General features: G+C 37.1%; 2 protein-coding genes across 2 annotated transcripts; one reads left to right on the forward strand and one right to left on the reverse strand.

Moving 5' to 3' along the window:
- Positions 1-870: 870 nt before the first annotated feature.
- LOC107552611 (mitochondrial-processing peptidase subunit alpha-like) lies at positions 871-2,097 on the reverse strand. Its single transcript, XM_016234532.1, has 5 exons — positions 2,094-2,097; positions 1,485-1,712; positions 1,324-1,403; positions 1,125-1,207; positions 871-1,025 (listed from the first exon to the last, which is right to left on the reverse strand). The coding sequence occupies exons 1-5, from the start codon at positions 2,095-2,097 to the stop codon at positions 908-910; spliced, it is 513 nt and encodes a 170-aa protein (XP_016090018.1). The 3' UTR covers positions 871-907.
- Positions 2,098-2,915: 818 nt separating this feature from the next.
- LOC107552612 (hemicentin-1-like) lies at positions 2,916-13,329 on the forward strand. Its single transcript, XM_016234533.1, has 17 exons — positions 2,916-3,030; positions 3,839-4,102; positions 4,371-4,522; positions 5,478-5,631; positions 5,737-5,926; positions 6,085-6,179; positions 6,275-6,461; positions 7,068-7,099; positions 7,162-7,215; positions 7,324-7,437; positions 7,557-7,612; positions 7,843-7,963; positions 8,052-8,601; positions 9,472-9,632; positions 9,750-9,819; positions 9,926-10,124; positions 12,630-13,329. Exons 1-17 carry the CDS (start codon positions 2,916-2,918, stop codon positions 13,053-13,055), a joined length of 2,940 nt encoding a protein of 979 aa, XP_016090019.1. The 3' UTR covers positions 13,056-13,329.
- Positions 13,330-15,244: the final 1,915 nt, after the last annotated feature.

A 15,244-nucleotide genomic window follows, 5' to 3' on the forward strand; every position in this document is an offset into this window, starting at 1 on the left:
GTGCTGGTCGCTGAGGAAATACATCAACTTAGTTCTGTGGATCGCCGGATCGGCTTTCACCGTGGACGAAGCAGAGTCCATCCCGGGGTCATCACATGTGGTTGCCGCAAGCCCGCCGCCGCTCACTCAAGCCCGCCGTGTGTTTCGTTGTGAAAGCAAAACTACTTTGTTTGGTCTTCCAAAAGAGGACACGACTAGAAATCAGTGGTTAAGTTGTATTTACAACACTGTTCCAGAACACTTCAACCCAAATATTCAGATGTGTCCAGCGCATTTTATGGAGGTTTCCTGAACCTGCAGAGTAGCCTACAATGCGTCTTTGCACAAAGGCTGTTTCTATAAAGTGGGGCATTTCCAACTTTGCAAGGACAGTCTGGCACTTCTGACTCGCAGTCTGTAAGTACGTTTTCATATTTAAAGAATTTTCCACCGATGATTCAAACGCAAATTTTGAGCAGTGTAGAGTAGCGCTTGTTTGTCTTTCTCCGATCACAAATGCAGACATGGTTTTATGGTTTATGCGGCGCGATACGCAACGCAACGTGTAAAAAGTCATTATAATCCGTAATTATGTCCCCACTGAATGCAACAAATGCCTTGTTTGTAATGGGTTTTATTGGTTTTGTCTCGTCGCTCCGGGACACGGCCTGACAATATGGTAAGGGGCGTAACATTTCCGTCACACACTTGAGGTATTCGGCCAATCATAACACAACTCGCTTTTCAGACCGATGAGCTTTGTAAAAATCGGCATGTTTCAGAAAGGCGGGGCATAGAGGTGCAACAATAATGTACAGTGTGTGGAAAATAATGTGTTTTTTTTACCTTAAACCGCATAAACACATTGCATTACACCAAATACACAACAATGTTCTTTTTAGCAATGTCATATGACACCTTTACATAATCAGTTGTGTTTTAGATGCTCGCCTAATAAACGAGGCTGTAGAACCGCATCTGACAGGAGGTTCACTACAGTATCCAGACCCTTAACTTCCGCTGAAACCGCATACATTGTTGTGTCCCTGTAAATGACAGAAATAAATAAAACATGCTAAATAAGAGGTAAACAGAAGAGAACACAACTATTTGAAGAAAAAAATATTTTAAAAAAAGTGTCAGACCTGGATGTTTGGCAGTCACATATGCCTCCATGTTTCTCAAGTGTTAGGAGAATTTCATCTTTACTTCCAAACTGGGCTGTAGACTTAAATTGAAGTGTGAATCAGACTGAGTTCGGTTTTGTGCATTTAAATCAGAAGAACAGTGTCGAAGCAATTTAGTATATAAACAATTCATGCCATACAACAAATACTAACTTACAGAAAAGGAAAGCTTTTCCAAAAAGTGTGCAATTCCACTGGGATATTTTGCTTCATGACGCGAGCCTGAGTTTACTAAAACTAAAAACAAGCAGGTGAGACACAACCCTCAGTATCTGGCTCAGCTCATTTGAATCACGCGACACTTCACATTGAACTTACTTCCAACTGTACAGAATTGACCAAATTTATTCTGAGATGCAACTTTGAGTCCGTTTTCTAAGGTGGTGATTTTAGTCTCGTGTTTCTCGTGGCCGTCCACGGAGGCAAAGACAGGTTTGGGAATCCCGGGTAACGGTGTGGACAGGGACACATTGGGATACGCGCTGCCGCTGCTGTACTGCCTACATACCGCGATGCCATACCTGCAACAGTCATACACCGACAGCACTCACTGCTTCTACAGGTCATCTCTCAGCATTAAACACGCATGACAACACTGTTAAATCATGAGCAATATGATACTAACAACAACATCCACACTGGCATTTGCAATAGTTGCTGTCAATACAGTTTAATTAAGTTACCGGGGAAGCACACGATATTTTGAAGTTTGTCACAAGTGGGAAAGTGGGAGAACTTGCACAATTGGTGGCTGACTAAATACTTTTTTGCCCCACTGTATATATATATATATATATATATATATATATATATGATAGTTTAATAGATGGACCTGTAAATCAATTTGAAACCATCCTGTAGTCTCAATTCATTCATTTATTGAAATGAATGTTAGATTTGCCAGTATTTATAAATTGAATCTAAAACCCATATTGAGTAATATTTTTGTGAAAAAATGAAAGGAGTGGGAGACTGCACAAAATCAGAAGAAAACCTTTAAAAACACATCATGTTGCCATTGATTCATACTGACATTTCTATAAATGTTCACTATGCACATTCATGCAGTTCAAATGCTGCTATAATAAGCTTCTAAAGTCTAATAATGGACATCTTCACGACGCTGAACTCATTGTAGTGTAGAGAAATAAGCATATTTACAGCATCACTACTGGCCATATAGGGAAGCAGTAAACTAAGACCGCCCTACATGGACACGGTGGCAATGAAAGCTTATGTGGTCAAGTACAAACCTTTCCTTACAAGCTTTCTAACTGATCCTCTAAGTACAAAGCGCCTCTGCTCTTTTCATGTTACGATCAGTAAATGGAGGGTTTGCTGCTGTGTGGTGTAAAGTGGCCAGTCTATTGAAGAGAGTAAAGAGGTCTGTAGTACACAAAGGCTGGCTGTGATGATAATAGTGATAATGAAACACAACCAAATTAGGAATATGTAGTGAGAAAGAGAGAGAGGAGGTGCTGCTGCGCTGTGTGAAAGTTGTGATTTGCACTCGTTCTTTGAAGACACGCTCACACTAGTAAATGAGGCACAGCACAAGTATTTATGTTTTGAAATATCTGAACAATTTCGGCTACTTTATGACTGCTATCTGTTTAGCTAATGAAAGGCAGTTATGTTGAATCCTGCATTAGTATGAGGCCTTTGGACTGTTTGTTTTGCAGTGCATGAACGCATTTGGTCAGATGAGGAATGATGCTATGGACCATTATCTTCATTTGAAAGGCACAGATGAAGAGGGCTAGCATGTCTCGTCCTGTATGGAGCTCAGTTCAGATGTCCTGTTCACTCTGGCTCCTCCTTCTGTGCTCTTCTATCAGTTTTTATCCTGCTGTGTCTGAATTAGGTGAGTGTAACCTGTGTATTTTGGCTGCAAGTGTGTTTATGTTGTTTTGTTGTATTTTATTCTGCTGAACAGGCCCATAAAAATGCATGTGTGCCATGCAAATGTTTTATACGCTTGCATAATTTTACAAAAGGCTTGCCAAAACATTGTGCTGCTCCACGTGTAGCCTAGCAACGGCGGACTTCAAACTAGCCCTGCTTCCTCAAAGTGATGCCCATTTCAAATGAGATTTAATGTGGTGAAAGGTACACTGAATAGATAGCTGACTATTACTTTGCAAACAGTATGCAAATACTAATGCAATATATAATTATTTATGCTACAGATGATGCATTGTGTTTTCAGTATATTCTAAAACCTACAGAAGACACCTGACACCACATTCAAATTTGGGATTAAAAATCAAATTTAAACAAAGTTGTACCATTTTGATTGAACAAAAACAAACAAACAAAGTGATGTAAAGTGAACAAGACATATGCACACTTCTCTTTTTACTCAAATTGCTAGGTTGATAATATCATTTCTATTAAATTATACTTAAAAAACAATAATAAAATAGAAAAAAAATCACGAAATATGTGGAAAATATGGTATTTTATGCTAAATGAACATAGTCACTTGATAATGTATTACACTGTTTATTTATTTATTGTTCTTTGTCACAAAATCTAAAATATCTAGCTTCTAAAATAACTCTTTATACCCAAGTCAAACATATTTAGTTTGCTTATAATATTTATTTATTTACTTACTTCATCATTTTATATTCATTTTATTTCCGTGCACACTTTTCTCGTTTACTCAGTGTTTTCAGTGTTACCCGAAGATGGCGTTGGGATTTTAAATAGCTCTCTGATGCTGCACTGCACAGTGTTTGACTCTGGCTTGAAGGCTCCTCTACCAGTGAAATGGGAGAGAGACGCTGGAGGTCTGGACAGCAGGATTCATCAGTTGGCCAATGGCTCACTTTTCTTTCCCTACTTAAAAGAGGAAGATTTTGGAAACTATTCCTGCAGTGCAAAGAGAGGCAACAAACAGATTCAGACCACTGTCATGGTCAGCAAAGCATGTATGTATATAGCATGAGTAATTATATTAATGAATGAAATTATGATAAGAGAGATGATGTTAAAGGGATAGTTCACCCCAAAATGAAATGTCTGTCATCATTTACGCACCCTTATGTCATTTCAAACCTGTATGACTTTTTAAAGAAAGCAATAGAAAACAATTATTTTTCTCCCTTAAATGGTTACACATGGGAACTGCAATGCAGGATAAATCTATGTCAGGTGTTTACAACAAATTGTCATTGATTGTAATGTGTTTGTTTGTAGGCCTGGAGGATGTGTTCTTTCACCCTCAGTCCATGAGAACTGAAGAGGGCCGTGATGTTTTCCTTCAGTGTGTCTCGGGTGATAGTTCTCCTCCTGCTCAGATTTCATGGTTAAAAAATGGCAGAGTTCTCACCAAAGGAAACCAGATTCAGGTACAGAACTGCAAAACACACACTGTTAACCCATAAATAATGGCTATAATAAAATAAAACACAATAAACTATATTCTAAAGCTGGATTTAATTTTACTGCTTTTAAATAACACTACAGGCTAATTTATACTTACATGGGCAAACAGGCGTTGTTATTATGGTAAAATAATATATATATTGTTTGGTGATATTTTTCCTGTTAAAGGAAAGTTTCTTTCTTCATTGGAACAGATTTGGAGAAATTTTGCATTACATCACTTGCTCACCAGCGGATCCTCTGCAGTGAATGGGTGCCGTCAAAATGAGAGTCCAAACTGATAAAAACATCACAATAATCCACAAGTAATCCACACGTTTTGTGAAGTGAAAAGCTTTGTGTTTGTAATAAACTAATACATCAAGACGTTTTTATCTTCAAACTGTGCTTCCCCCTAAAATACCCCTTTTTATAGATTCCTCTATTTCTTCCTCTAATTAAAAAGTTTTAAAAGTTTTAAAAAGAAACAAACTGAATAAATATGTTGTTAGATATTGGTGTGAGAAGACAACAGAGGATGAACTTTTTCACTGGAGGAAGCATTATTATGGCCTCGGTTTTGGCCAGAAGCAGTGGTTTAAAGACAAAATGCCTTAATGATAGAATTGTTTCTTACAAACAGCTTTTCACTTCATAAGATGCTGAGTGTACCTCGCAATGGTGAGCAAGTGATGTAATGCTAAATTTATCCAAATCTGCTTAGATGAAGAAACAAACTCATCCACATGTTGGATGATCTCTATAAGTCTTGACAAATGAGAATTCGGCTATAGTCAAAGAACATTGTTGATTGGTCAAAACTGTTTGTGGGTGTGGTTTGGGCATGATGTATTTTTTTTAATTTGCAGTCACACATGCCAAATGAGTGTAGTGTAGTTCAATCATTTTTATTTACTAAATACTATATATTACCACTAGGGGCAGTATGGAGGAGGGAGTCAAAGGAAGACTTCTGGCACTTTGCACATGGCTAACATCACCAACGCAGACCAAGGAGTCTACATCTGTATCACCCACAATCCTCTGCTGAACATAAGCAAAGGAAGTCAAGCAGCAACTCTGACAGTGCATGGTAAGATAGAGAGATATACAACTCTGATATATTTGACATATTCTGACTTTCTTATTACTCAGTTACTGATATATTAATTCAGGGGTCTTTATGTCTGTTGCACAGGTTCCAATGTAGACGTAAAGATTATTGAAGGCCCCCAAAATCTTACTGTACCTGTTGAAATGGAAGCTGCACTGCACTGCTTAGTTGAAGGCTTCCCCATTCCCACAGTGCAGTGGTTTAAGGATGGACATCCATTACCCAATTCTTCTAGATGGGATCTGCAGAAGGACGGACAACTGCTGATTTTTCAGTGAGGGTTTTCTATGACAAATCACGAATAAACAAGTGTGAAATTGCAACAACAAAATATATGTATTTTGATATATATCACATCAATTTGAATATTTACAAAATCAAATACTTATAGTAAAAGACATTGTGAAACAAGTGTGAAAATCTTGTTCTAAGGAGAGTATTGTCAGAGGATGAGGGCCTGTATTTCTGTGAAGCTCACAATGAGAGGCAGAAAGTGATATCCGAGCCAGCCTACCTCCTGCCTGCAGGTACTTCTTTTTCAGATGAGCCCACTTTCATTCCAGGTGGCAGCTGTTCACACCTGTGCTATATTTAGCATATCCTTTCATCCCTTCTCACACAGTTATGGATTGGATCTTTGTTCTTGAACCTGCCAACCTAACAGTGAGGAAAGGTGAATCTGCGACTCTTTCCTGTAGGCCTCCTCACAGCAGACCCCAAGCACAAGTGTCCTGGTTTAAGAACAACAGACTCCTCCAGACAGGACCGTATTATACTTTTGATCCTACCGGAGACCTGGTCTTCCACAGGTGTGTTGTGTGGATTTGTTTGTTTTCTGCAGTTCATTGTTATCTAATCCAGTTTTTGCTAAACTGTGATGTTTATGTATATTTGTGTATAATACTGCAATTGAATCTTGTAAAATGAGAAAACAATCAAAATGTAAAATATATATTTTAATTGTGAATCTCTGTGTTTCAGTGCACAAGAGACAGACAGTGGATTGTATTTCTGCAGAGCATCTAATTCCCGTCTCAAAAGGGCTCTCACATCGAAAAAAATATTCCTGGATGTTCTTGGTAAGGAATTATTTGGCTTTCTTTGAAAGTAACCCCTAATAGATCCCTATTTAAATGTTAACCATTATGAGAATGGTTTAGTCTGAATTATGAAATTGTTATGAAATCATGCAAACCAGGTCTACTGAAACCCTATGATCAGGATTCTTAATCAAATTTGTTTAATTTAATTGGCCATTTCTATCACACCTGTAGTTCTATCATAAACCAATAGGGGTTCACTAACCCATGACTTAAGAAATCGTTTGGCGGATCATTTGTGACTTTGTATTCTTCATTATGTTTGCTCAGCTCTCATAATTAATTTCTATGGTCCATCTGGCCTTATTATTTCAGAACCTCCATCCGTGACTATCTGGCCGATGATGGTAACGTCTCCTGTAGGAGCTGAAGTATTGGATTAGAACTACGTCGATACAAAATTCACAAGAACAGTCTGGTTCAAACTCTCCGGTCTCACTCCCACAACAGATACACATTGATGGTTTGTTACATATTGAACAGATTGTAGTTTTATCATATGAAGCAGGTTTTCCCTTGTAGGCCATACTTTAAGTTTTTTTTTTTTTCAATAAAATTTTTTTTTTTACAGATAATGGGACATTAGTCATCCCCAACATCCACCGGTCTGATGCAGGGGAATATCACTGCACTGCGGAAAACAGAGTCGGTCAGGATGTGAAAAGTCTCATCATAACTGTAACTGGTGAGCAAAATGCATGAGAACTAAGATTGTTCTAGTTCTCATAGCTCCAGTAAAGATAAATCAGTTTCATGTTTGCGCATCTCGGTCTTATCTAACCAGCCAAATGCTCTAACTTAAAGCTGACTCAGATGTCCCACCTGATAAGGAAGCTCTGAGTAAAACGATTATGCCTACTGTGAGTAATTCAATATGCAGAGATAGTCATGCTGGTCCCATCTGTGACATTAGTCTCATAACACGTGACTGACACTGTGATTGTTTTGTGAGTACTTTGGCATTTTCATCAACATTCTCCACCATTTTGACCATTTTTAATTGTTTAGGCCAGTTGAATAATACCTTGCAACACCTGCATCTGGTAACAATCATGGATCTGACATTGTGTGTGTTTTTCCAACCTTGCAGGTTCCAGAGATTGAGCAAGAGCTATTTACTAATTCCTTTCTTTACGGTTCAAAGCTTCTGAGTAATACAGAGACAAATGAATCCCTTCAGCAAACAACTAAAGATTACACAAAGATGTCTTGTAAGTCCATCCTTCTTCAATCCACAAATAACATACCTTAGAGAATTTTCTTCTTCTGCAAAACTAAAAAATACTTTTTTTGGTACAGTGCTAAATGCTTTTGTGGAGGACTCACCAACATACTTGAATCTTGAATCTACCCAAGACACTATAGAGCTAATTTCACTTAAGCCAAGTTACATTAGCATAGGAAATAATGAAAAAATCAAACATCCCATTCAAACACAAAAACCAACCCCTGTGCCTCTCAAACCTACACCATTTTCCCCACTCAAAGAGACTTTTATACAGGATTCGCATGAACATATGCAACCAACAGAGCAGGCCACAAAACCTCCAGTAATGAATCCAAACACAAACAGCCCTTCATCAGCAGACTCATATTCCCATCAAATTCAGAGCTTTTCCCTGAAAAGTGCCCAGTCCTTTAGTGGACAAACTCAGACTACAGGCTTAGCTTTAATGGATGTAGAGAATTTCACTGCCTCGGCTCCTGTGCAAAAGCATCAAAATCAGAGTCAAATCATCAAGCAGTCTGGAGGTACCAAGTCATCGGTGATGAATGACACAGACCTTGTTGAGTCACTCAAGAAAAACACCTCGCAGGCCCCTATGAGGACCACTGACAATAAAAACAGGTTGGTGATCAAATTAACATCTTTGTTAATGAGCTTCTCAGTTCTTTTGCCATTTACAGCAGAGAGAAAATCTCATATTTGCTAATATCAACATTATTATTATTTTTTAGGTCATTGTTACAGCATAAGATCAATGCATACATACCTTTAAAGTAATTTATTCACAGTAATCTTTGAAACAAAAAACATTATTTCCTTTCATATTTGTAAACACTTATTAAATGTGACAGAATTAATATGTATTTTACGATATATTTCTGTGTAGGCCCTTAAATAATATGACACTACATTTTTTAGAGTTTTTTTTTACATTTTTGTCCTGTAAATGTGTAACACAAGATGGAAGACAGTTACACTGTACAATTTCAGAAGAAAGTGATTATTTTAGGTATTTTTATACCGTTTTCTTTTTGGTTTAAATCAATGATGAGCATGCATCAGTATATTTGTGACAGCTTGCAACATGACTTGACAACTTTGTTTCAGCAGTGCCTGAGTACTCTCACGGGACATATTCTCATGGGAAAGTGTGGCATGAGAAATTTTTATTTAGTTCCTTTTGATCTAGGAATTGCTGAAGCATACTGAAATTGTTTGGTTTCAGGTTGGTTCCTTCAGGCAATGTATTGTGTAACAGTTAACAATTAGCAGAAAATTACAGGCTGTTAACAAAACACATTATTGCACTGGAAGTGTAAAGGTAAGACCATCTGAAATTATCTACATTGATTTTTATGATTTAATTATAGTATTGCTGTGAGGCTTAGAAGGGATTTATGATGTTTCAGTGGCCTGAAATAATTCCTTCTTAATAAACTATAATGGCTTGTTTGAGTTGTGCTTTTCATATAACATACCTTTTTTCCTCAGAGAAAAGGAGAAATCCCAAACTTGGTTGCCTGTGATTGAGAAGCATGACATTCCCATTGTGGTTGGAGTTGGTGTTTCGTTGGCATTCATCTTCATTGCCATGGCCTTTTACTCTCTGGTTCAGAAAAATGATCCTGCAGCTGTACCTACAGGGAGGACAGGTGAGATATAGTATATATTCTAAAAATAAACATTGATACTAATTTTACTCACAGACTGTGATGAGTTCATAAATAAGATGTTCACAGAAAAATAATAAAACTTTTTTTTTCTCATAGTTCCAAGGGGAATAGGTGGGCCTTGCAGGAATGGTGAACGTCTTGCAATGGAAAGGACATACGATAACAAGTTAGTCTTGTTGAGAGCATGTTGAGAGCAATGGTATAATGCCCCTGTCAGCATTGCATTAATTGAATGGTAGTTTTGTAACTGTCTTAATGCTGGCACATTTCAGGGCATTTGAAGATGATAATTTGGTGGCTGTCATTGAGCAAAGCCCCAACACATCGGAGACAAGAGCGCTCCCAACAGAAGGCAGCCCATCCACCTTGATGATGGAACCACCGTCCGATGACTTGCAAGAGGGTGTCCAGTCCACTCAGGACATCCCAGTTATTGTGGAGACTCACCCAGAGCCTAGAGAAGAAGACCAGGTCAGAACTTTTATGGTGCTTTTCACCTCTTTAACAAATTTTATTCCAAGGTTACAAGGCTTGATCAAAAATACAGTACAAAAAGTAACAAAAGTATACAACTGGTTTCTATTTAAATAGGCCTATATCATTTAAAATGTCACATATTCCTTTGATGGCAAAACTGAATTTACAACAGCCATTTAACAGCTCCAGTCTTCAGAAACCATTCTAGTAGGCATTTCTTATTATCAGTTGTGCTGCTTAATATTTTTGTGGAAACCATGATTCACGGAAGGGCACAATTAATGCACATATTAATATTCTGTCATCATTTACTTACCTTCATTTCTTTTAATACCTGTATAACATTCTTTAAGCTGTACGGTAAACATTTTTTATTTTAAGCAGAATAACTATACAGTGAAATTGAATAGTGGCTGTCAAGCTACATTTTCAAGTTCAGTTTTTAATGAACAAAGCTATCATATGACATAAATGCATGAGTCATATGAACATTGGTGATACTGACTGAGAATGTAGGTCGGATGAAACCCACCTCTGGGAATACTGTCCTCTGGATAGTATTCCATCATGGCTGTTTAAAAAGGTCTTTGATATTATTGGCCCGAGCATTCAGTCCATTATTAATGGTAGTCTCCATTCTGTAGTGCAACCTTTTCATAAAAGGCAAATTTGGATCGTTCTGTTCTGTCCAATTTTAGATCAATTTCAAAACTGCCGTTTTTATCCAAGGTTTTAGAGAAAATTGTTCTTAGCCAATTGCAGAGTTTTTTGGACCAAAATGCTGTGTTTGAGATTTTTCAGTCTGGCTTTAAAGCTTACCACAGTGCAGAGTCTGCATTGTTAAAAGTAGCTACTTAATGATCTTTTATTATTAAGTGATTCTGGTCATTCTGTGGTCCTTATGGTTTTAGATCTCACTGCAGCTTTCGATACGATTGATCACGGGATCCTTGTTTCACACCTTGAGGAAGTAGTGGGTATTCATGGTGCTGCTCTTTAGTGGCTTAGATCATTCTTATCGAATAGAAGTTTCTCCGTCAATTCAGGTCATGCATTTTCATCTTCTGCCCCATTAATTTGTGGTGTCCCACAAGGATCCATTCTTGCCCCTATTTTATTTCCTTTATATATTTTACTTTTAGGGACAATTTTTCGAAAATATGGGATTTCATATCATTTTATGCAGATGATATGCAAATTTATTTGCCTTTGAGGAAAAATCATGTAAATGATCTGGACTCCCTTGTGAACTGTTTGAAGGAGATTAAAGCCTGGATGTCTGCGAACTTCTTATGTTTTAATGAGAGTAAGACGGAACTTTAACTTTGAACTGTCAAATTTAGGTGAGTTGACCCCTTTTTGTAAACCTGTGGTCAAAAATCTAGGGGTACTATTTGAAACCCTCAAATTTGATAAACAGATCAATTCAGTCGTTAAATCTTTTATTTATTTATTTTCTGATTAGTGGCAAAGGTTTATTAAGGTCTGAAGGTCTGATTAGTGGCATTTACAGTTTTTATAAACCATCTCTTTCTTTTAAAGATTGTGAGAAGGTGATCCATGCCTTTTTGTTTGCGAGGCTTGATTATTGCAATTCTTTGTATGTGGGTGTCTGCCAAATGGTTCTAAACCGTTTACAATTACTACAGAATGCTGCCACTTGGCTATTGTCGTAATATCTGCTGCTAGGATTTTGGTGTCTGCCAAATGGCTCTAAACCGTTTGCAATTACTACAGAATGCTGCCGCTAGGAACCCCGGGGACTTGCAAGTGGGATCATATCTCTCCTATTCTGTCCTCTCTGGGCTGGTTGCCAGTCCAGTACAGGGTCCACTTTAAGCTCCTAGTATGTGTATTATAAGTCTTTGAATGGGTTAGCTCCCTCTTACCTGTCAGAGCTCTTACAGGTGCACAAGCCTGTTAGGTCTTTAAGGTCTTCTGACCAGTCTATTTGAATTGTTCAGAGGACGAAGTACAAGCGAAGGGGTGATAGGGCCTTTGCAGTGGCGGCTCCAAAAAGATGGAACAGTCTTTCTTCTCACATTAGAGTTGCTCCTACTGTAAATATTTTTAAAAGATGTCTGAAGGCTAATTTTTTATGTTTAGCATTGGACACTGCAGTGTGTTGAGGCATTGGTTTTCGTTTGTATTGATTTTGGTGTTTTATTTGTGTTTTGATGTTGTTTTCTTTTTGAGGAATTATCTTCATTATTCAGCACTTTGGTCAACGCTCTGGTGTTTTAATAGTGCTTTATAAATAAACTAAACTGAAACTGAATGCAGCATGATCATTCTTCAAAGTTTGTCCTTTTCTGTTATATTAATAGATTCATTTTGAAATCACTAGTTTTATTTCTACACATACAGCTTTGCAGTCTTTGGGACTCCAGACATACAAAAAAACATACAGTCTGTGGGTTAATTCACAGCTATAAAGAAAGAAGCAACAGTTGTTTTCTTTTTTTAAACAATTTTCTTTTTTTCCCCATTCTGAATTAGTTGGAGACTATATTTGAGGAGGGGAAGGTCACTCCCTCACCACATTCTGACATTCAGCTTCAGTGCATGGAGGACTGGAGGAGCAGAGAGTTTGAACCAGGTCAGGACGCCCCCTCACCTCCTCCAGCCAATCCAGCACCTGCCCAGGAGGAGGGCCTGCGCACTTCTCTTACCCTCCAGACCAGTGATCCCTCCTCAACTCCCGTGCGCCACAGCATCAATATCTCCCACAGTTTCTCTCCCCTCCTGCTGTCCCATTGCGTGTCCCTGGGCATGACCTCTGTGGCTGTGGATGTGCACTTCTACCCTTCGGCCCCTTCAGCAGCCGGCCATCCTCCATGCCCTGCCTTTGGACCCCCAGGCCAACAGGTGAACACGAGGCTGGAGCATGAACTGAATGCACCCTCTGCTAGCCACAGTAAATAACAAGAGTGTGAGACAAATGTTGAAGTCACGAGAAAGCTCTTTTTTGAATTGCTCACCTCATAGGGCAAAAGGCAGTTAGGTTAAAGATGGTGCTTATGTTTTTTTTCTCTCTCTCTTTTTTTTTTAAATGATTGTCAAATTTCCCATGATGAATGGCTGCGTCTGAATTCCCATACTTTCACAGTATGTACTGAATTTGATTGAAATGACTTTGCATACTACATCCGCCATACTGGAATATGTTTCTGGTGATATGGGATGGCAAATACATTATTGGTGGTAAATTACTAACAATAAAAAAAGAAGGAAAAAAAACTATTTAAATATAATCAAAAAATATAATCATATTTGATGTCACACATTAACTTCTGGGAATGCCCTTTTACTGTCTTCAACCACAAATTATATGGCAGTTCATACTTTCAAAACCTATAAAGTTTACATTCATTTACAGTAAAATTCCATGTAATGTTTTTATCGTGAATGGTACATCTTAACAGTTAACCCATTAACAGGTTTTTACCGTAGCACTTTTACGAATATTTTTACAGTGTGGCATTAGGAAAGGGCGATATAATTACAAAATGTTTAAATATTTTTCATTTTTTTGACAAAATTTGATAATCTCAATATTTATGAATTAGCTTTGAAAAGTGTTATTATTATATTATTATTTTCAAATAAGAGGAAATATAGTAACAGCAATATAGTATTTACCTTCATATATTTTTACTAAGATATTTTAATATGTGAAAAATATCATGCATTCATTTGCATGTACTAATACCAGCCACGAAAACGTATAAAGAGCCCCAGCCTGAGCTTTCATACCTATGATGAAAATTACAGGCCTCTCTCATCTTTTTAAGTGGGAGAACTTGCACAATTGGTGGCTGACTAAATACTTTTTTTCCCCACTGTATATATATGTACTCCACATACAACTTTTTTATACTGCACAGAAGGCAAGTACGCATATTCAGACGCAGGGAACAATTGCAGGTAACATTTATCATTCATCAGGTTTAGAAACGTTGTCTTTCCTCTAATGCCAAGGACTTTATAATACTGTAAGTATTTAAGAGGAATTAAATGTATACATTAATGTATTTATGAAAATTAGATAGTATTCAGTATTTTTTTAAACAGTTCAAATAAGAAATTACTTCTACAAACCTAGCCACAGCATTATATAAAATATTGTTGAAAAAGGTCTCTACAGAAATGGAGAGAAAATGCAAAGGTTTAATAGAACTTAAAGTTGTAAAAAGGTTTTATTTGTGCAACAACTCGACTGTTACTTCTGAATGTGCCAAAGGTTAAACCACCTTACCATTAGCTATTTCTGTGACTTGTATTGTTAAACATTAATCTTAAGATATTGGGAGTATTGTACTTCATGGGCAACCAACTGTTGTATCTTTCTTTTACTTAGAAGTAAAAGTTACCAATTAATAAAACTAAGTCTCTTGTTGACTTTTTTGAAGTCATGTTTTAAAAAGCTGAGACATAAGTATCCTACCATTTACATAATTTTATTCAGAACAGGTCATGGCATGATAGATTAATTTCTTCATGTGAATTGTTATTGTCTTTATTAACGGCCACAAACTGATGGTTTTGTTAAGATTGCTGGAAATGGTAAAGAGCCATTTAAACATTTGTTGTAAAATTTGCAGTTTTATTTTTATTTTTAAACCTCTTTTGTAAATGATCAGACATACAGGTAATGTCACGGTACTGCTGTAAAATTGTAATTAAAATGTAATAAGTAGTGTAACTTTTCAATTACTTTATTAATGTAACTGATTACATTTGATCACGTTTCTAAATTTCTAATGTTTTAAACTGTTAATCATTTTCAAACATAAATCAGGCAGGGTTAACCTTACAGTAGTACTTAACAGTCAACACTGATTCCTGTCAGACTTTCGAAATCCTTCATCACTTGAATTAAGATTATATTTTAATTTTAAAGGAGACATTGGATGCAAAATTCACTTTTACATGGTGTTTGCATAAATGTATCTTAGCAGTGTGTACACCACCCTACAATGATAAAAATCCATTCACTCTTTTTTTTTAATTCCCCAAAAACCTAAACAGTCTCAATTATCCAGCCATTTTGATTTTCTGAGCAGTATGATGTCATATTTGCTCAGGCCCCGCCCACAACCACTGAAGTACTG

This window comes from Sinocyclocheilus grahami, unplaced genomic scaffold (genome assembly GCF_001515645.1).
Source record: "Sinocyclocheilus grahami isolate Dianchi unplaced genomic scaffold, SAMN03320097.WGS_v1.1 scaffold454.1, whole genome shotgun sequence".
NCBI classification, from domain to species: domain Eukaryota; kingdom Metazoa; phylum Chordata; class Actinopteri; order Cypriniformes; family Cyprinidae; genus Sinocyclocheilus; species Sinocyclocheilus grahami.